The sequence below is a fragment of the Dunckerocampus dactyliophorus genome, chromosome 18 (assembly GCF_027744805.1).
Source record: "Dunckerocampus dactyliophorus isolate RoL2022-P2 chromosome 18, RoL_Ddac_1.1, whole genome shotgun sequence".
Lineage (NCBI taxonomy): Eukaryota > Metazoa > Chordata > Actinopteri > Syngnathiformes > Syngnathidae > Dunckerocampus > Dunckerocampus dactyliophorus.
This window is the reverse complement of record NC_072836.1, coordinates 17,013,883-17,034,949: the sequence shown is the minus strand read 5'-3', so window position 1 is coordinate 17,034,949 and position 21,067 is coordinate 17,013,883. Positions and strand designations below refer to the sequence as shown.

The 21,067-nt window shown below is 41.5% G+C and overlaps 2 protein-coding genes across 4 annotated transcripts; one reads left to right on the top strand and one right to left on the bottom strand.

The window, feature by feature from the left end:
* The first annotated feature begins 4,125 nt into the window (after positions 1 to 4,125).
* Positions 4,126 to 5,294, top strand: rasd4 (rasd family member 4). The gene has a single exon (XM_054759869.1). The coding sequence runs from the start codon at positions 4,232 to 4,234 to the stop codon at positions 4,877 to 4,879; it is 648 nt and encodes a 215-aa protein (XP_054615844.1). The 5' UTR covers positions 4,126 to 4,231; the 3' UTR covers positions 4,880 to 5,294.
* A 1,005-nt stretch (positions 5,295 to 6,299) lies between these two features.
* LOC129171410 (phosphoribosyl pyrophosphate synthase-associated protein 1) lies at positions 6,300 to 19,603 on the bottom strand. Of its 3 annotated transcripts, none has more exons than XM_054760031.1 (11): positions 19,176 to 19,603; positions 18,899 to 18,951; positions 18,576 to 18,642; positions 17,956 to 18,128; positions 17,046 to 17,161; positions 16,921 to 16,976; positions 16,159 to 16,304; positions 14,933 to 14,974; positions 11,831 to 11,901; positions 9,461 to 9,607; positions 6,300 to 9,251 (listed from the first exon to the last, which is right to left on the bottom strand). In XM_054760031.1, the coding sequence occupies exons 1-11, from the start codon at positions 19,256 to 19,258 to the stop codon at positions 9,093 to 9,095; spliced, it is 1,113 nt and encodes a 370-aa protein (XP_054616006.1). In that variant the 5' UTR covers positions 19,259 to 19,603; the 3' UTR covers positions 6,300 to 9,092. The 3 variants fall into 3 exon arrangements, with proteins under 3 accessions (XP_054616006.1, XP_054616007.1, XP_054616008.1); XM_054760032.1 differs by having other exon boundaries at positions 14,933 to 14,971; XM_054760033.1 differs by lacking the exon at positions 14,933 to 14,974 and having other exon boundaries at positions 6,303 to 9,251; positions 19,176 to 19,600.
* Positions 19,604 to 21,067: the final 1,464 nt, after the last annotated feature.

Below are 21,067 nucleotides of genomic sequence, written 5' to 3'. Positions count from 1 at the left end.
GGGCGTATCAATTACTTGTGTTATTTCGCCATTCGCTGGTGGTCCCAGAAGGTATTATTATCTCCTGCAGCGGTCGGCAACCCACTGCTTCTGATGCGCATGCAGTTCTTCAGCCTCCATGTTGGGGAAAGCTGGGGAAATGTGCATATTTGAAAGGAGTTTGAAATATCTGACTGTCTGCAAGGCTGTGAATGCATCCTGGCTGAGTTTTGAGGGGTGATTGTGTTAGGAATGGAATATTTTGGGTGCTGCAACACGTATGTGCTTCCCTGCAACCTAGAAATACGACATTAACTGAGACTTTTCACAAAGGCGCCCTGTTCTTTTTAATGAATCTCACACACCGTTTCGTTATTAGTCACCCTTTCGGCCTCCAGGCTGAGACGCCTAGCCCCGTAGCCTAGGATTGGTTGAAACCAGATCACACTAATACACCAGCAACCAGTCAAGGGGAAGTTTCCCGATCATTGGGGGGCTTATGAGGAAGAGGAACTCAGTTTCACTTTAGAGATGGTTTGGACTTCACTCGACTTTGGCTGGAGGGCCGACCGTTCTCTCCAGCGCTGGTGCTTCAATTGCTTGTATCTGTTTCTTTCCATATTCAATTGCAACCCTTACTCGAGACGCTCAGCATTATTTTAGAGCTGGGAGAACAAAAGAACAAGAAATAGAAGAAATACAAACCACCCAAATACACAATGCAACTTGTGTTTGGTGACTGTGACGAGGGTAAAACCTGGTGTAAATACTGTAAAGAGAAGACGCCAGCATCTCACTGTCACCACTTCCACACCTGTCACGGCCAGGACTGGATGTTCCACCCCGGAGCAAAGCTGTTGCCAAACTGCGACACTTGTGTAAGCAACCGGCATGTGTGAATTTGCAAAGGTACAGACTTGAAAGGCTGGATTAGCGCCACGGCAGAACATTTCAGTGGCAGGGGGGGGGCTCATGGGATTTGCTCACAGCGCTTCATGCGGATCGACGGAGAACGTCACGCAAAGTTGAGAATGAGCTACGGAAAGGATAAGACGAATATTACTAAATGAAGCGTGTGTCCTGTGATTGACTATCCCGGAGTACCCCGCCTCGGCATACCTGCCAGCCCTCCTGTCTTCCTCGGGAACGTCCCATACTTTGCTGTTCCTTCCCAGCACCCTCCCATTTTATTAGTTTCCTGTTTTAACGTTCCGGTGCTGCCGGAGCAGCACAGCTTCAAAATAACATGGCTGCACCACAGCAGTCATTTGGGTCTTTACACCGGCATCCCCCTCCTCCCTTGCGTGCACCTTCCAACGCACAAATACACAACATGAAGATGTGTGTGCGCCAGGTTGGGCCTCAGCACTCAGGTTAATTACCAGTTAAAAAAGAAAGCTTAAAAATAAAACAAATGTCATTCTTAATATGGTGTAATATTCCGTATTAGCGCCGTCACGAGATCCTGTGAAGATTGATGAAGTTTTCTTGATCAGAAAACGAAATCCTTTTAAATAATAAACATTCGATATCCTGTCATTCATTTTACACAACGCACATCATTTGGAAATAAATGAAGACAACCAAAAGAAAAATCTGAGGATCCACAGGAGCCGGCTCGAAGTTTGTCATTCTGAGCCTTTGCTATTTTCGTGATGTTTTGTTCCAAGTAGTGATGTCATATTATATATTTGTTAAGGACAAATCTGCAGGTATCGTTTGTCAAATCCAACTTTGTACCGCCTCGAGAAGCAGGACGTTATCGGTATCGGCTTGGAAAAGAAATATCTTGCATCCCCGTTGAATACAGCGCAGGCCACGAGTCCTAAACATAATGCTATTTCACTAAAACTAGCTAACTGGGAGTCAGTGATATCGCTCTGGTTCGACACCGGAGTAACGATGAATGGAAATAAACAAAGAGAGCACAAGGCGGTGATGGTGTGTGTGTGTGTGTGTGTGTGTGTGTGTGTGTGTTCCTATGTTCTCATCATAGAAGTGCCAGTGCACCGAGTGCAAGCTATCCCTCCCTCATCATCATCATCACGCACAAACAACTCGCAGTTAAGCGAGAGTCAGCGAGGACAAGCTCATCATGGAAACGGCACACAATCGAGCTGCCGTGTGTGATGTGTTTTCGAGAACCATCTTGCAAGGAAAACGCTGTTGCATCACGTCCGAGACGCCAGCTTCTGGCAATCACAATGATGGCGCTATTTTCAGGACGATATATCGACTCTCATTTCTTTGGAGTGCTTGTCTTGTCCTGTAAGCAGAACATTTGACAAGGCAGCAGTTAAGGCGTGAGCCGCTAGGCTAAACAGCCCCGACAGCGAAAGACAACTGCGGCTGTTGGGATTCTGACGTACGGCCCATCACAGAAATAAGTCTACGGGAACCATTTTTTCTTGCCATGTGTGTTCACATATCCATTAAATTACAGCTACAAACTTAAACAGTTGTTCTGGGGGGCGGAAAACCCAATACAATACTGCCTTGGCAGCGTACAATAGAAGCAGTGGAATTGCTTCGGGGCTCTGAGATTCATCGTTTCGGTTTATCCAGCCAGATGTGCAAAGGTCAGAACATGCAGCCGAACATTCTGGAGTCTTTCGCTGAGGAATTGGGAATCGCCATCCCGCCTAAAACAGTAACGCCCCTGCAACATGACTCAATGGGCATTTTTGTGAAGGTAGCACACCTTACTGCAAATGAATCCCATTTTTCCCCCTCGGAGGAAAGCGGTGATTAACAGACATATTTCATTGGCGAGCGAGGCCAACAGATGTGTGATAAGTGAAACATGCGAGGCAGGAACACACGTGAGAAGTGAGAAGTGAGTGACGGCACCATATGTGCACACGTCCAATCCCTTCCAGCTCAGGTGCATACAGCGGTATCGTAGCAACAAGTGACACATTTTTACGCTTGAATTGCCATACTGAATTTAAATGACCATTAGCGCTCCGCGCAGTTCTGCATCCATTCATTTATTAATGTTGTGCAGCTGATGATGAACACGTGATTGACACTGTTGGCTCTAGAGCCACCCTGACGACCAGGCTAAAGGCTACATTGTGCCTCTGACTACATCTGTTCATTGATCGTCTTACATCAGGGGTCACCGACCCATCGATCGCAAGCTACTCGTCGATCTTCGGGAGGTTGCTGGTTGATTGTGAGAATATTCGGGAAAAAAATGTATTATTGCGTCAGTTCCCTCCCCTCCCGGAGAGGGACCAACAGGCGCACATTTTGACCACTGAAGAGAAGCCAGGAGCCCAGCCTCCCCCCCCAACCCCACCGGAGATACCAGCGCACGCACCCCCCCAATCTGATCTAATACTATAATTACAACACTTTTATTGCTGATGTTTATCCTAAATTGGAGAACATCAACACAAACGTACATTAAAAATAGAAAAAAAAGTAACATAAAATTAAAAAAAATTAAAAATAATTGTAAAATTCAAATCAAATGGAAAAAAATGAAAATACAATAAAAAAAATTCAAATAAATAAATATATATATAAAAAAATCTCATCAAATGTGGTTCTCAATTATATTCCGTCATGCCTCCACTGGGGGACAGAAGTGGTTTCACCCCCCCTCCCAATTTGAAATACTATTGACAAACTGATATGTATTTATTTATCTGTACTCTACAGACTCAAGTCGAAACCAAAACCAGCGAAATGCAACGAAATGGAGAGCAGTGAAGCCTACAAGCATATTCAAGACTCAAACTGCATGCTGAGGACGACAAATTCATACATGCTGGCGGGTCTGCACTAATATTGAATGACCTCCCTCGCTCTCATGCCCCCCCTGACAGTTCACCGGGGCCCGCCGCGCTATTTGACAAGCACTGAGCTAACAGGCTATGAACAATGTTTAACTTTCTTCTACTTCTGGCTGTTTAAGTGCAGCATTTTCATCCTATCAGCCTGAAAATTCCGATCCAACGGTGCACATATACAGTATGTATACGCGTTTATTTATTTATTTTTTTTGTATCTGTCGGTGTGATAGGACAGTGATATGATCAGCCCTCTTCTGATTGGTTAGGAGGAGGAGCATGGAGGGAACGTGTGTGAACATAAATGTGTGCATGCAGGTTGTGTGGCTTCACACACACACACAGACACACACTCCAGTGCCTGACTGACTTAACACAGACGATCAAAAACACTCCAGCCGACAGGCATCGAAAAGAAGAAGAGGGCTTCTTTCGGCCAAAGTTGAGGAGAAATGGAAAGTAACCAAGCCAACAAGTCTCCTGAAGAAAAAGACAGGACAAACGTGCGTCTGGTGTTTTTGGGAGCGGCAGGAGTGGGAAAGACAGCCCTCATCCAACGCTTCTTAAAGGACACCTTTGAGCCCAAGCACCGGCGCACGGTAGAGGAGCTCCACAGAGAGGAGTATGAGGTCGGGGGTGTCAAAGTAACCATCAACATCATGGACACCAGCGGCAGCTACTCCTTCCCAGCCATGCGGAGGCTCTCCATCCAGAAGAGTGATGCCTTCGCCCTGGTCTACGCCGTCAACGATCCAGCATCCCTGGAGGCAGTGAAGAGCCTGAGGGACGAGATCCTGGAGGTCAAGGAGGACAAGTACACGCCTATTGTGGTGATCGGTAACAAGATCGATTGCCGCCATGAGCGGCAGGTGTCCAGCGAGGACGTGCTCTCCACGGTGGAGCTGGACTGGAACAACAGCTTTGTGGAAGCGTCGGCCAAAGACAACGTTAATGTGCTGGAGGCTTTCCGAGAGCTTCTCCAGCAGGCCAACCTGCCCAGCTGGCTCAGTCCGGCACTGTGCCGCAGGCGGGAAACCTTTCCCAAAGAGCAGAAGAAGATACCTCCAATGAACAAGACCAACAGCTGCCTCATCTCCTAATGACTTGAAGGTGCATGAGGACACCAACTTAAACATGCACTCAAGGCAAAAAGAGAGTGGGCGCTTGTTTGATGGCTCGCTGGCTGGATAGATGTATCGATGCACAACACAAATCCTCATCTTAGAAGAACGATGCAAAGGATAACACACCAAGCACACACATTTCAAACTAACTTTCCAGACTGGGAGAAAAATGGGTCAACTTAAACACAAACTGATGTGACTAGAAGACGTATTCAAATGTTGCAATGACAAAGTGAAGTCATCTCATCTGTATAGCTTTAACAACATCTGTAAAGTGGTTTATGAATGTCTCTTTTGCTCAAAACATGCCTATGATGCATCCATGTGAAGCACTGTTTTTCACTCGCTTTTTTTTTAAACTACAAACTGTAAACATAACTTTGTCTAATAAAAAGACAGTGCAGACAATTTAAGGGGGGATGAGTGGATTTTTTTTTTTATTGATTTACGATTTAAGAATGACACTAAAGTCATCTTCCTACATCTGAAAGTGCTCAAGTGAAGGGGGGTGTTTCTTTGTGTCCAGTAACGCATGGAAAGTAAGTAACAGACGCATGCAGTATCGACGTTCTGTACGACATTGCCATCTAGTGCTCAACATTTGTAATGCAGCAGATGGCAAATGGGTATGCACATCGGTTTCACCCCATATTTTTAAAAACAAAAATGCACTTCTTGCTCGGGCAGAGGAATGTATTATAGGCATTTAAGTCAAATTAAATGTTAAACAAAATAGTCGAAGCCAGTATAACTTACTACTACTCGTATATTTATATGTCGAGTATGTGGCTTCAAACCACAAGTTAATACAGCCTGGTTGCGTTTAGGGTTTTAGTAAGACCAGCATGTTGTGTTCAGAGACATCGGGTAAGTTTTCCCCAAGTAAGAAACGAGAGGAAGGCGCTGGCGAACTTCAGCTTTTTTTTTGTTGCCGTCAATTAATTGCTAGTCTAGCAGCGTCTTGAACAATCTGGCGCCCTCTATTGACAAGAACATGTAAAAGCCCCAGCACTCTGGATTAGATGACATGACGGTACCTGTCCTTACGTCACCGTTAACACAAAGCATTTTCACTTGCTTGTCTTTCCAACACTACGTAGCGCATTGCCGAGTCCTTGCCAATCAAATCCAACTGAATTTTACGGCATAATTCAATTCAGTGATCCCCAAGAATATGGTTATTGTGTAGACTTATGAAAGTTTATGAAAGCAATCGCATAGTAATAGCAATAGAGGCAAAATGGCATGTACTACTTAGCTGCAACCACCAGGGGCGCGGCTGAGACAGTTTCAACTAGTTTTGCCGTCTGTGGCCTCAGCTGCTACGTTTCTCAGTGGCGGCGTTACAGAGCAGCCGTGGCCACTCTTGGTCACTCTCTGGCCACCCCAGTGCCCCCCCCCTGCCCCCCACGGCTGGGGGGACAATATTGACAAACGCGGCTTACTTAAACTCCTCCGCTTGGGGCAGGATCTCATCCCCCGACTCGGAGATGGCACTCCACCCTTATCCGGGCGAGAACCGTGGTGCAGATTCTCATCCCGGCCACTTCACGCTCGGCTGCCAGCCGATCCAGTGAAATTTGAAGATCATGGCCCAATGACGCCAGCATGACCGTATCATCTGCAAAAAGCAGACCCCGAATCCTGCAGACACCAAACGTGAGACCCCCGCCCAAATGCCCTGGTTGCACCCAGAAATTCTGTCCATAAAGGTAATTAACAAAATCTAAAATGAACAGCAATCAAATTAAAAACGTTTCATAAACTATGGGTTACAAAGGGACATAAACACTTGGCACAACAAAGGCCAATTAATTCATTTTATTTTATAAACAACGTCAAACACTTGGGAAAAGGAGGCAAAGAAAAAAGGGAAGACTTCATTAAATTACATCAAGTTTCTGCGAGCGCGTCATCAGCACATGCTTTTACAGTATAGCTTAGGAGAAATAATGCATTTAAAAGTAAATTGAACAAATGGGAAAATGCAAACCACCATCAGGAACATGAAAACAGTACATTTGCCTTGTTTATAAAGTATATTTCCCTGAGCAAAGGGCTGAATAAGCACAGAAATACATTAATATACCACTTATGCATCACTCTGAATGCTCAAAAAGGTGCACACGTTCTAAACATACGCGGGTTGCAGGGAAACAACACATCAGCATAACTGTACATTACGATCATGATGACAAATCGGCCTTTTTTTTTGCTTTATTACGCAACAAGAACACCTTATTTTCTAGGCACCCGGTGGTTGTCTCTTCATTACAGAAAATTCTAAAAAGGCATGCCAGTCCAATCTACGCACAACTGAAATGTACCATTTTATTGTTAGCCTCTTAGCATGCTAACGTTTGCATTTTCTGATAAAAGTCCAAAGTGGAGCTGATGAGGATCATTACTTTTTCTTATACCGAGAATACGAATTGGTTGATGGAGGTAGATGACAAGTTCATGGTGTGTGTGTGTGTGTGTATAGATGTTTTTCTTTTATTTTGCTTCGTAAATCTAACAGCCATAAAGACAGACACTGAAAACACTTGCAAACTTCAGGGATTTCATCAAATTACGCTTTCACACAATCAGGTTTAACTTCAAACTTGGGTCAAAGGTGCAACATTAAAAGACTGAGAAGAGGTGCTCAACAAGCAAAAAATTACTTCTGAAAAATACTCTTTGGAAAGTAAAGCCAAGCTAAATGCTAAGAGATCAACACGCCAACAGCCTTGACACTGAAATCTCCTCAAACTGATTGCAGCGCGGCGAGAAATGATGTCACAGTTTCTACTCACCAATCTGACTTTGTACAGCATTGGATTGGATGTGTATATTAACATTAAAGAAGTTAAATCGTGTTTCCGGTGTCAAAGTAAACAGCCGAGTTTCTCCCGGGAACTTTGGATAACCCACGTGACATGACAAACATTCTAATAATAAAACAAGTTACAAGTTTGTGCATCAATGGGCAAACAACGCACTGTTAAATGCAAGCTAGTTACAGCGCAACGCAGCCAAGAGCACACGGGTCAGCAAGAGAAACCAACCTGCCAGAAGACAAATCGTGCTACTTGTCAGTCATAGATATGAAGTACCTTCATAGATTTTTGTCAGTCCAAATACATATTATTTTGGTCATGTTACAAAAATAGTGTTTCCCGAAGGTGAGTCTACAGGATACAGTGGAACCTCGGTTTTCGATATCATCCCTCGTTTATTGCGGTTAACTGGTTCCGGAAGTGAATTTCCGTGAACTAGGATTTTATGCTTTCGTAAAAGTAGGATTCCTTATTTACAAATAGAATATTTTTGTAGTTAAAGCAGAGAAAACCTGTTTACTGCCTTCTAAATACGGTTTTTAATGTTATTAGAGCCCTCTAGGCATAAACTAACACCCCTATAGTCACCTCTACACTCACATTACCCAATATAGTAGACATAATAAGTAGGGGTGCTCCAATTAGCCACCGATCAAAATCGTCCGATTTCTGTGAAAAACACATGCTGATAAATGCCATTCGACGCAGATGCCAAAAGCCGATCACCTGTGGCTGTGACTATTGCAGCATGCAGCCTGTAGCAAACGTCTCCTGCTCACTTTCCCCTCACACTGCGCAGGCGTGCTCATTTATCAATTTCTTTCAAAATCGATTATTATTTCTCATAGTTTCCTGCATGTAAAAAATATTTTTGGGCGTCTCGAACAGTAATTGGATTGCCGTAGTTTCCTACAAAGAAAAATTGCTTCAGTTTTCATACGCTTTGGTTTTAAACCGAGCTTTTGGAACAGATTAACAATGAAAACAGAGGTACTACTGTATTTGTCAATGTTAAATGTTTTTGACATTCACGCAAGGAGAGCTTTATATGACTCACTCTCTCACTCTGCCATCATTTCTGCCATTTTCCTGTATTTTTTTCACCGATGTTAGAGTGGCCTTTTCCAGAAGTGACTTTCTTCTGTGGGGTTAGGTTTAGTAGCGCCACCTGTTGCTACAGCATACACATACTGTAGATGTGGTTCTATGCGGACTGGTACTTTTTAACCATCACTGGTGTGGGCAGACATCATTGGACCCTGGAGTAAGGAAAAAAACTACCTGTGCATGAGGTGGAATATGTCTTCAATGGGTGGTGACTGGTTGTTGTTTTTTGTTTGTTCAAACCCACGTCTGTTCTTCACTTTCTAGTCGTCCACGGCGATGTTGCGGAACAAGTAAGCCATGGACTCCCCGTTGTGGATGCGGCGGATGGCCTCAGCCAGGATCATGCTGACATCCACAGTCTTGATTTTTGGACACTGGAGCTTCTGCACTTCGTGGGGCACCGTGTTGGTCACCACCACCTCACAAAAACACAAACCAAAAATCAATTACGACCAATACAATGTGAACAAACAAAGTGGTATTCACCATCACTCGTTTCGGTGAGCGTATGCACTGTAAATGTCATTGCACAATACATTCAACTGGTGATTCAGACTGAAATCTATTGCAAAGCGCTGCTTCAACCCTACAACCGACACACATTCATGAACAGCGCATCTGTTCTCACCTCATCAATGGCAGACTCCTCTATGAGGCGCGGAGCATCAGCAGAAAGCAATCCGTGTGTGGCCATGATGTAAATTTTATAAGCGCCTCTCTCTTTCAGGATCTCAGCGGCTGCAACAAAGTCTCCAACATCATCTATGATGTCGTCCTGGACAAGAATTGACACACACAATTGGTCCCTAAAGTGAAAACTGAGTACAGTTTACCGCAGGTTGGGTCCAGACCCGGCCGTGGTAAGTGAATTTCCGCCAAGTAGGATTCAATATTAATAAATTGGATACTTTCACAGTTCGAGCATAGAAAACCTGTTTATGACTTTTTGTTTGACCATTATTAGAGCCATGTAGACATTAAATAACACCCCTTTTGTCACCTTTACACTCCTATTATTCTTTGTTTACACCGCATTGCTAATGTGCAGGAACACAAGAGACGGCCACGGCTGCATAGCATCCGAGCAAGCTAACTAGTTAGCCTCCGATTTATTTTTTGTAAACCTAAAGGGTTTCAAACAGAATGGGGAAGAAAGACAAAGTAACTTCCACACGGAATAGGAGGAGAACTTCTTTTCACGCCGTCATGTCGGACATGCCACGGCTGACTCCATGCAGAGTGACGGTAATGCGATGTGACGTCATGTTATGTGTCATTACTGACGCCTAGTAGCCAGAATACTACATGTTTCAATATGTTTTGACTAATAATGGGCCATAGCCCACCACAAAACAGCGATCAAATAACACATTTTTTTTTTTTTTTTTTAACCACAACAGAGTGAAGAATCGCGATGTAGTGAGGGACAACTGTACAGTAATGCTTCATTTATCATGGTTAATTGGTTCCAGACCCGACTGTGATAAGTGAATTTTCCCTAAGTAAGATTCCTTATTTATAAATGGAATATTTTCGTCAACCAGTCCAGGGTGTACCCCGCCTCTTGCTGGAAGTCAGCTGGGATAGGCTCCAGCATACCCGCGACCCTAGAGCGGTATAAAAAAATGCATGGATGAATGGAATATTTTCGTAGTTACAGCAAAGAAAACCTGTTTACGGCATTTTAAATACAGTTTGTAACATTATTAGAGTCCTCTAGGCATGAAATAACACCCCTATAGTCACCTTTACACTTGTATTACCCAATATAGTAGACATAATAATAATAATAATAACAGCACACATCCACAACACTCATTATTCACACTCCTACCGTCAGGCAGACGCTACAGGAGTTTGAAGTCCAGGACCACAAGGCTGGCAAACAGCTTTTACCCACAGGCCATCAGGCTTCTCAACAAAGCACTCACACACGCCGCACGCAACACACGCACACACTCATAGCACTTTATTTATTTATTTGTATTATTTGTATTAATGTCTCTTCTGTTTTTGTTGCTTAATTTATTGGTATATATGTTTATGTTTCTTATGTTCTTATTCTTTCTTTTCGTGGGAGAATGAACAGAATAAGATTTTCATTGCATGGTATAACTGCTGTTTTACCATGCACATGACAATAAAACTCTCTTGAATAATAAGAGAAAATAAGACATAAATAAGACTCATGCTCGTGTGTGTTGCTGTAAATGTGTTCCGGTGCTAGGGGACAGGAAGTGAGGTCCAGGGATCAGGGTTGAGTTTTAGCTTGGAGTGGGTTACGGCCGCAACCGTAGCTTGTGTTCGGGATTATTGTGCCTGCTGACAGACAATTCAAACCTGCCAAAAATCCCTGCTGTAGCACAGCAATCAAGTCTGCTGCTTGTGTGTCTCATCGTTACTGACACCTAGTGACCGGTGTAGCATACTACATAACATCACTATGTCTTTGAATGCATCTTCTGAATGCCTTATATTTTCATTTGAGTTCATTTTATGCTTAAAAATACTTAGCTTGGGCAAAAATAACACATGAAATAAAAATACATCAAATTAGCTTAAATATGCATATGTTTCTGACTAATGATACAAAGTATTCAACCATTAAAACAGCAAATTATTCATATATTTTTGAAAAACCGTGAGAGTGAAGCACGAAGTGGTGAGGGATTACTGCATGCATTCTTGACTTGGACAACAAACGCACAGCAGACGGTCGTCTTGCATCCGTAGACGTTGTGAAGGCTACGCAAAGAGCAACAAATAAGTACGGTAGGAAGTGATAACCACAAAGGCCTGACAAAACATGTAACAACTTCATCACAATTGCAATGTTACTTGCGATCTCCAGTAGTTAAAACACCCAAAATGTAGTAGAAGTACAACCTGTGTTCTGCGCACACACACACACACACACACACACACACACACACACACACACACATATACAGTATATCCCGTGGTGGGATAGAAGTAACACGCTGTAGCAACGTCTTACCACAATGATGGCAATTCGTCCCCCCACGTCTCCAACAACAGTAATTGGAGGTTTCTCCTTGGCCATCATTACTGAAAAGACAATTAGCGCGTATTAGCGGCATTGCCAACATTGCATTTTGTCTCATCACAAGTCAGTCTCAGTAGATTGGGTAAAATGGGTTGAGAAAATGGCTCGCATTTGAGGAAAATTTGCAAATGACTTACTCATTACGGGCCAATAGAAACGTTTTGTCGGCAACACAAAGTTGCGTTCATTTCACATTGGCAATTGCATGCCGCTCACGAAATGGCTAAGAATTCTTCCCCCCATTCTACCCCACCTACCCCCCCCGGGAAGTTTATCTGAAATGGCAAAAACGTACAGCACATGCCATGCAAGGAATTAAAAGGGTTTTCTGCCCAGGATACCCAATCGGAAGGCAGCATCTTAACTGCCCGTGGCAGGCATATGACAGCAGTGTGCATATGAACAAATATGCACCGGAGAATCTCGTTTGACACAGGACAACAGTGTGTGGTAATCACTGCTGAGGGTTTCTTCATTCACGCTTGCCAATCTTACGGGTCAGTCCAACATCACTGTTTCCAGCCAACGTTTGCATTCATGCACACAACAATCACAATGCACTTTGCCTGTCAATCACAATTCCCCCCATAGCAAACAAACGTGTAGGTTAAGTATTATCAGGCAACAGACTAATAGACAAAAGTATCTGACCTCATTAGTAAAAGTGTCTGTAGCAGGGGTGTCCAAACCTTTTCCCAGCGAGGGCCACGTACTGAAAAATGAAGATGCAAAGGCCACTTTGATATTTTGAAAAGCAACACATGCAGATATGCTAAGGAGAAACTGCTCTTTGCTCCTCGCCCCCCGCCCTCCTCATATTTTTGCTGCTGTTTTTTTTTTAATTTTCCAAATATTTCAACTTCCTTCTTAAATAATCTTTGTATATTTTCTTTTCATAATATTACCCCAACCTAATTTTCCAAAAAATTAATAATTTTGTTTCTCATATTACAACTTTAAGAAAATATAACGTTTATTCTTTAATACTTCACTTCATGCTACTAAAATGACATTATTTTTCCTCATAATACCACAAGTTTAGTCACGTAAAATTGCAACTTTTTTTTATTTTTGAAATACGACTTTTGACGATATTTTGACTTTGTTCTCATAAAATTACAGCTGCTTTTTCCGCATTTCTGCTGTTTTGCTTTAAATTTTCCACCTATTTGAACTTTTTTTTGTAAATTTTCTTCCCATAAAAATCTGACTTTATTCTCGTAACGGTATAACTTTTTCTGCAACCTAATTTTTCCAAAAATAACTTCATTGCTTGTTTTGATTGTTTCTCATAACAGCGCAACTTTTAAAAATATTTTTTTTTCTATAATAGTTAAATTTTTATGGTACTAAAATGGCATATTTCCTTATAATATTCAGAGTTTATTCTCGCAAAATTGTGACTTTTTTCCTTCTTGTAATACAACTTTTTTCCTTTATTATTTTGACTTTATTGTCATAAAAATAAAGCCGTTTCTCTCCCCCCCCTTATTTCACGGAATTATGACTTTATTCCCATAATATTTGGACGTTATGCTCGTAACATTACAAATTTTTCTGCAATCTAATTTTCCAAAAATTACAACTTGATTCATTGTTTGTTTCTCATAATATTCCGATTTAAAAAACAAAAACAATCAAAACGTTATGCTACTAAAATTATGTTATTTTTATTCATATTATTATTATATACAGTAACATTATTCTGGCAAAATTATGACATTTTCCCCATCACATTACAATTTTTTCCTCTTAATATTTAATGTTGTTGCTGTTATGTTTTTTTTTAATTACGGTATACTTTCAGAATGTGCCACAGGTCAATTAAAAAAAATAAAAAATTTAAAAAAAACAGCTGCAGGCCACACTTTGGACACCCCTGGGATTTTCATGTCTATTCATCCAGAGCATTTGTCAAGTCCAAGGTCAAAGGAAAGGCAAATAAAAGGCAAAGAATGACGATTCAACGGGAAATATGATGATGTCTAGTCTAACTCATGAGTAACGAATAAAGACGTGTGTCTGGATACTTTTGTCTATATAGTGTATTACCTGTCACACCTCAGTATTGGCACATTAGTATGACTTAAAAAATGTAATAAATACAGCTACATTGTGAGAATTGTTGTGCATGTGATTAATCCAGGGGGTTGAAGGAGACAATCAGCTAGCAAAGCCAATTGTAAGAGGAAAAGTATCAGGAAGAAGAGAGAGGAGCATGCCTTGTGCATCACTTTACTGAATACCATGAGGCCCACAGCATCAGTGGGTGGTTTAATTCCTTTTAACCACAAGCAATGAAAGCCATGTAAGCCATCACGCTTCTCTGAAGTTCCTTAGGTCTTGCCGGGATACTTTAAAACCCGAGATCTTGAAACTGCTTGAAAATGGAATGCATTATTCTTAAAAAAAAAAAAAAAAAAAAAAAAAAGTACAGAACCAAGTGAATAAACCTAAGTTTAAGGATATTAAATTGAACGCGCCAAAGAAATTCATTTGTAACATTCCCTATTCCTGCAAGTAGATGTACAAGTTAGAAAAGCATGCTTCATTGTTCTCATCACATGCAGTTGAGAAGAGCAAAATGTTAATCAGATCTTTCAAAAGAGCAGGTTGAACAGGGGTGCAGCATGTGCTGATTGGCAAGATGAGTCCAGATATTTAAAGTAAAGAATAAAAGGGGGGAAAAAAAGATGTTTGGCATGGTTCTGGTTTGATTTAAGACAAATAAAATCAGAACACAACAAAACCAGGAGAGTTTGGTTGCATCTTGTAGAACTGGCCGTCTGGAATCTGAGGAGAGGTGCAGCAATTGAATCGGACTCACTTGTGTCATTTCGGCGGCGTTTAAAAGCAAAGGAGCCTGTCTGATGCCGAGTTTAACTTTGAGCGCCTTTTGCCTCTTCGTCCATCCAGACACCGTTTTCACAGAATGCGAAACAAACCCTTCGTCGGCACATGCACGAACAACTGAGGAACCATTTGAAGAGGAACCATTTCATGGTCAGATGTAGCTTAGGTTTACGCTCGTACTTGGAAGCTCTATGCCAGGGAACGGGGCTTGTTGTTTGCCTGCTATTGCCAACAAATAAACACCACGTTAAACATAAATTCACAAATATATCACAAACACATGATGCCAAGACTTGGAAAATCCTCTTATGCGGAATAATCACACACAAATAGTTTGGACTCACTGTGTCCACATTTCATCTTACATTTGATTGACTACTGATCCAGGGGAGGATTTTTAAAGCCAGTGGTAGGAATAAAAACATGTGTAAAAATATAAATATTTTGTGAATGACAACTTCTTTTGGATGCTTTGGCCAATGACACAACAATTTGATTCCCCCCCCCCAACTTCATTCTCCGCAGAATTTACAAGCACCTAAATTCTAAATGATATGTCTAATTCACAGATGCCAATGTATAGTCAAGAAATGCCATCACTGATTTGCAGGGACATGTGTTTTGACCTCTTTATTATTATTATTATACAGTATATCAAAGTTCCTTTGAAAGACAATTGAGAATTGTCCCCAGTGTGGCAGTGGAACATGTATTGTGTATCAGTGTATCAGTATTTAAATAGATTGCAGACCTGTGGGAAACGCTGTAGATATCAGACCATTGAAAGAAACTAGCAGCAGACTGTTACACCCACGGTGTAAGAGGGAGAGGTTCCGCAGGTCCTTCATACCGACCGCTGTCAGGCTCTACAACACCTGCACCACCTGAACCATGTTGTAGACACTATGCTTTCTTTACACTGTTCTCTTTACTTGTCTTGCTTGCTTGCTGCTGTAACAAGTAAAATTTCCCCGCTGTGGGATAAATAAAGTACATACATACATACATAAACTTAACATGTTTCCTGCTTTGTCATAAAGGAATTAGTGGAGAATGTGGACATTTAATTAAATTAATTCAATGGGGTATTTTGGTGATTTTGTTTTCGTAAATTGAAGGTTGCAATGTGATAAATAGTGGAGATTCCACAGGAATCAAAGCATGCCATAACACAAAGCCTATTTTTCAATGTATGGTTGATGGTATGAGTGAAAAACAGCTATAAAAATATTTTTTCTAAGTGTAGTAAACGAACAGGGCTAAAACTGTGAGAATCATCATGCAGTCGCATGTTATTTCCATCAGTAGATTGCTCATCCAGCCTATAAAGTCAGGGCAGAAAAGCTGAAAACATCTATTGTCAATCAATGAAAAAAAAGAAGGAAAGAAAAACCAGGCTCTCTTACAGGGCAGCTCCAATCCTGTGTGTCCTGTGGTGTTGCGCACACATGGTGGCGAGTGTCTTCCATCGGCCATGTCGGATTCAGAACACTGAGCCTCGCCATGAATCACAGCCAGGCCCAAGCGCAAGCGTTCTGCATAGGACTGCGCTCTAGAGAAATCAAGGAAAACAGACACAAATCAAAAATGAAGTTCTGTTCACTGGCTATTATCAGAGATCCTGATCGTCTGTGTATGTATGCGGCTTCATCATCAATGCTATTCATTATTGCACACTGCCTCTTCATTGTCAGAGCGCACAGTGTTGATTGCAGAAACTGCGGCACGCCCATCTCTTATATGTAAAGTATATGCATTTACTAGGTATAGTGGATGTACACATTCCTCACAACTTGTTGTACATGTTAATTACAGCACACAAAGAGGATGCCAAGAACAGTTTTATTGACTTTAATATCCATCTAATGCTAAAAAAAACACACTTGGGTTTGGAAGACTTGTTTAATTTAAACTGAAATGCTCTGAGGTCTGACCTTGGACGCTGAAAGTAGGATATTTTCTACTTACTAGCTCAGTTTTGAAGGTTATGTTCTGTAATTGCACACTTAATGTTGTTGACAACACTAGTATTACCAGAAGTGCAAAAATAATTGGCTTATAGTATCTGCTGTTCTCTTTAAGGGCAACAGAAATGCATAAAAAATATATCCATTTAAGTCAAGATATTGCTTTTGGTAAAGCGTTGTGGTCTTCTTGCCATGTTTTACCTCTTTGCTGCTGATGGGGATTTGGCCACGATGATGGCGTTTCTGTAATCCGGAACCTACAGACGTGAGAAAACACTTATCACGTTATGCGGCTGTCATCACTTTTACTTAAATGGGATTATCACCTCCTCCTGGATGTACTGGATGAGGAATGGGGAGGCTCGCAAGTTGTCCACAGGAAAAGAAAAGAAGCCCTGGATCTCCTTCTGATGCAAATCCATGGTGATAATGTGCGTTAGGCCTTCAGAGTAAAAGACACATGGAGAGAATGCATTCATTAATTCATTCAATACCAAAGACGTAGTTATACGTTTTGATAAACCATGATGCCCGATCCCAACAACGCATTTATACGTCTTTGACGTTTTTTTTTAGCAAGAGACTAAAAAGGAGGTGATGATGCAACTCCTCACCAATGGATTAGGCTTGAGAGCAATTTTAATTGAATAAATAAGGTCACTGGGTGGCAGAAGTGCATCAAGAGAGGAAGCGGAAACCCTTACATCAGGGGTGTCAGACTCGTGCCATGGAGGGCCGAGACACTGCAGGTTTTCTTTCCAGCCAGTCACTAAAGCAGGTGATTTTAATGATCAACACCTTCAGTTTGAGTGAAGGAGCTCGTCAATTAAATCACCTGCTGAAGAAACTGGTTGGACAGAAAACCTGCAGCGTCTCGGCCCTCCAGGGCACGAGTTTGACACACGTGCCTTACATGAAATGAAGGCAGCTGTTACATTGTGTACCACATTGAAAAAAATGTGGTAATCACAAAAGTGTCACATGAGGTCAAAAAAATTCATACTAATAATACGCTTTGTCAGCAATAACACAAAGCTGTGATGCAGGCTGTTTTTTCTTCAATAATAAGAAACTTCTTTGCATAGCAACGTGGGTTGAAAACCCTTACGACTCCTTTGATTTTTCAGTATCTGGTCCTCTGTGGAAAACGTTTGCACACCTCAGCCTTACACACACACACACACACACACACACACACGTGATATGAAAACAAGGGAGACAAAAAGAGCTCTTTACCTGCTTTAGCCAACATTGACGCTAACAACTTGCACACTATGGAGCCCCTCTTCCTCATCTTGCACTGCTTGCTGTAGGGAAAGTAGGGAATAACACCGATGATGTTCTTTGCGCAAGAGGTCTTGAGGGCGTAGGCCATGACCAACAGCTCCATGATTGCTGTGTTGACATCTCTGCATGGAGCAAAACGTGGATTTAACAGAGGCGAGAATATATCAATTACAAGTGCCGCACTGGTGACGAATGAGTGTCTGTGACTGTGACAGACTGAGTCCTGTGTGTGTGTGTGTGTGTGTGAGAATGTGTTGGGTTTGCTGATGTTGTTTTAGCATGCTTGCGGCAGATAGGAGCCTGTTTTGTTTTGGTAATCCACAGATCATTGATAGACCACTTCCTTGGCATCCTTACAACATCTGGGTAGCCGTTACAATACGATCTTTATCCTTAATGATCGTCGTGACAGTCGATTGCGCCTGAGATTATTATTATTATTATTCCGCTGTAACTAGTTCTCAAGCGAGTCTGGTGTTTACAGTTTAAAATTTTTGGAAGAATCGCCATGACACAATACGCCATATACCGATTACCGCTGCAGTGTGCAGATGTCCCTGCACTCTCACCTTGGTATGGTCTGAATTATGAAGATGGTCTGTCCACGGACGGATTCTTTGACATCCACTCTTGTCTCTGCAGAAAAAAATAATTTAAGAAAGCACAATTAATGCATAAACACTCCACTGTAAATAAATGCAGTACTGACACATACACATGCTTCCGTTTTGATCAAATAACACATTTAACTAAATTAGCCACATATCTGATGAATTGACATACTCAAGTTTAATACAGCGAAGTGTAATTTAGCCTAATTCACCGGTTGATAAAGTTGTTGTATGTAAAGCAAGCTGATACATTGTCTCTGTGGGTTGCAGTGTTCTCTTACCACTATTAGACTCTTGAAAGACAACAGACTTTCCCAGCTCGACTCCTAGTCGCCTGGAGAGCAAAGGACAACATCTTAAATGACCAACAGCAGTGTTGCACAACCCAACACGGGACAATTAAAAAAGCAAGTGTTTCGTAACTGGACGTTTTCATTCAAATAGTTGCCAGTTACACTTAATACGCTAACAAGAAACAGGCACACATGTGGTCTGAGGACATTCGCGCTAATTAGCATGCATAGGTTTCACAATGAGGAGTTAGAGCAGAATGCTTACTCTGTTATCTTCTTCGCCAGTTCTGTGCATGCTGCGGAGGAGTTTGCCGAAAAAACACGATAGCCACTTTTTGCGACGTTCATTCTGTTGTTCTGCTGCTGATTTTTGTCCACTCAAGAAAGCCCACGGTGGACGTTGGGTCACAAAAATGTCAAGCTTTTTTGCGGTTTCACTAGTGACGTTGACGTTAGCTACTTTGCTAGCTTGCGGTGCACTGGCCTGCTCGCTAAACTGCGACAATCGAAAAACGATAGCTTTCAATTTGGGACAAACGTTAGGAAGACATATCTGCAGAACCGAGGAAAGTCGTTTTGAATTTCCTGGAACGTGATAAGATGTTCACACGACTGGTTCCTGACTATCAGGTGGGGTGGCGCTGGATACAACAGCAGCCGACATATACAACTACGGAAGCCCCTTTATGTCACATATAGCGACTTTCGCTTCGGATAAATGATCTGTACAATACTGATGGTATCGCTGTATGGATCACTGGGGAATGTCTTTGGACGTGTGGAGAGAACTTAACGTGTCTATATAGTTGTCATTGATATCAATTTACAAATTCCTGTGCTTAAAATCAGGGATGTGAAAAATGCGGATTCTGCTCCAGAGCCCTCTTCACTATGCCATCCCACCACGATGAATGACAACATAGGATGATCGATGAGCAGATGGCGTTAGAGTCACGGTGTAGATGTCATTCTTTTAGAGCCAATTTGTTCGTGAGAAGTTTGCATGAAGACCTAATTTGTCTACTGAGATGGGTCTTTGTTTTTGTATTTTATAATATAACATTAGATTTTTTTAGCTTTTCATTGAGGTTTAAATAAACCATTTAAATAATAAACATTTGATATAATGTATTTTTACATTAGTAATTCATTTTTACACATTAAACATACTATGGTAATAAATTAATTTAAAAGACAGCAAAAAAGTCTGTGGAGCCACTTAGCAGCCCAAAGAGCCGTTTCTCTTTAGTTAGCCGAGCCAAAAGAACCGACTCTCTAAAAAGACAACGTGCGAAATGTCAAGGCTTGATAAAAAAAAAAAAAAAAACATGATCAGCGAATTATAAACATATGATCATGTGACAATGGTGTGCTTTTCTTAACAGTGGCATTTTACCTGTGTTATCATGTAGTTATAAATTATTACCAACTTAGAGTGAAGAAGATTTTTCAGAGAAAAAAAATAAAAACAAAAAACACTTGGACCAAAAAACTTGTGGCTTTGCACGGTCATGACTGCTGAATAGCAAATGTGCGTGATCAACTGTCTAAATAAAACGATAATGGAAATATGGCAACACGTGAAAAGCAGCATTACACTAAATGTGTTCTGTACACATAATGACACCCCTGAATATAAGACAGCTCTCTTTATCAAACCCGTTTTTGGAAAAAAGAGACAATGAATCTTTTTAAATCATGTTTTCAACATCTGTTCAATCGTATGTAGCCATGCAACATTTGTTTAAGTTGTTTAAGGACTACTTAAAGGGACTGTTTGCAACGGCCGCGAGGGCACTAACTTTTGAATGTGCATGATATTCCACCCTGTCCCTGTTCTGAACATGGAAGCTTTGCCCCACGTGTTGGTTTTTTTTAATCTGTCCTGTTTGGCAGCTTGGCCGTGCAGCATAAGTGAACCGTATGACTGTTTTGCCAGAACAGTCTTGGTGAGTCACACAGATCATTAAAAAAATAATGAATATATAATAATGAAATAATCTGATAGCTCACTTACACACATGCACAGTACACATATAGCTGAATAATAAACAATAAATATGGCAAATTCTCATCAATCCATGTCGATTTCAGACTTCAAATAATGTACCGATTTAAGCCCCGCCCATTTCCGACATGCCCCGCCCACTCCGAGTA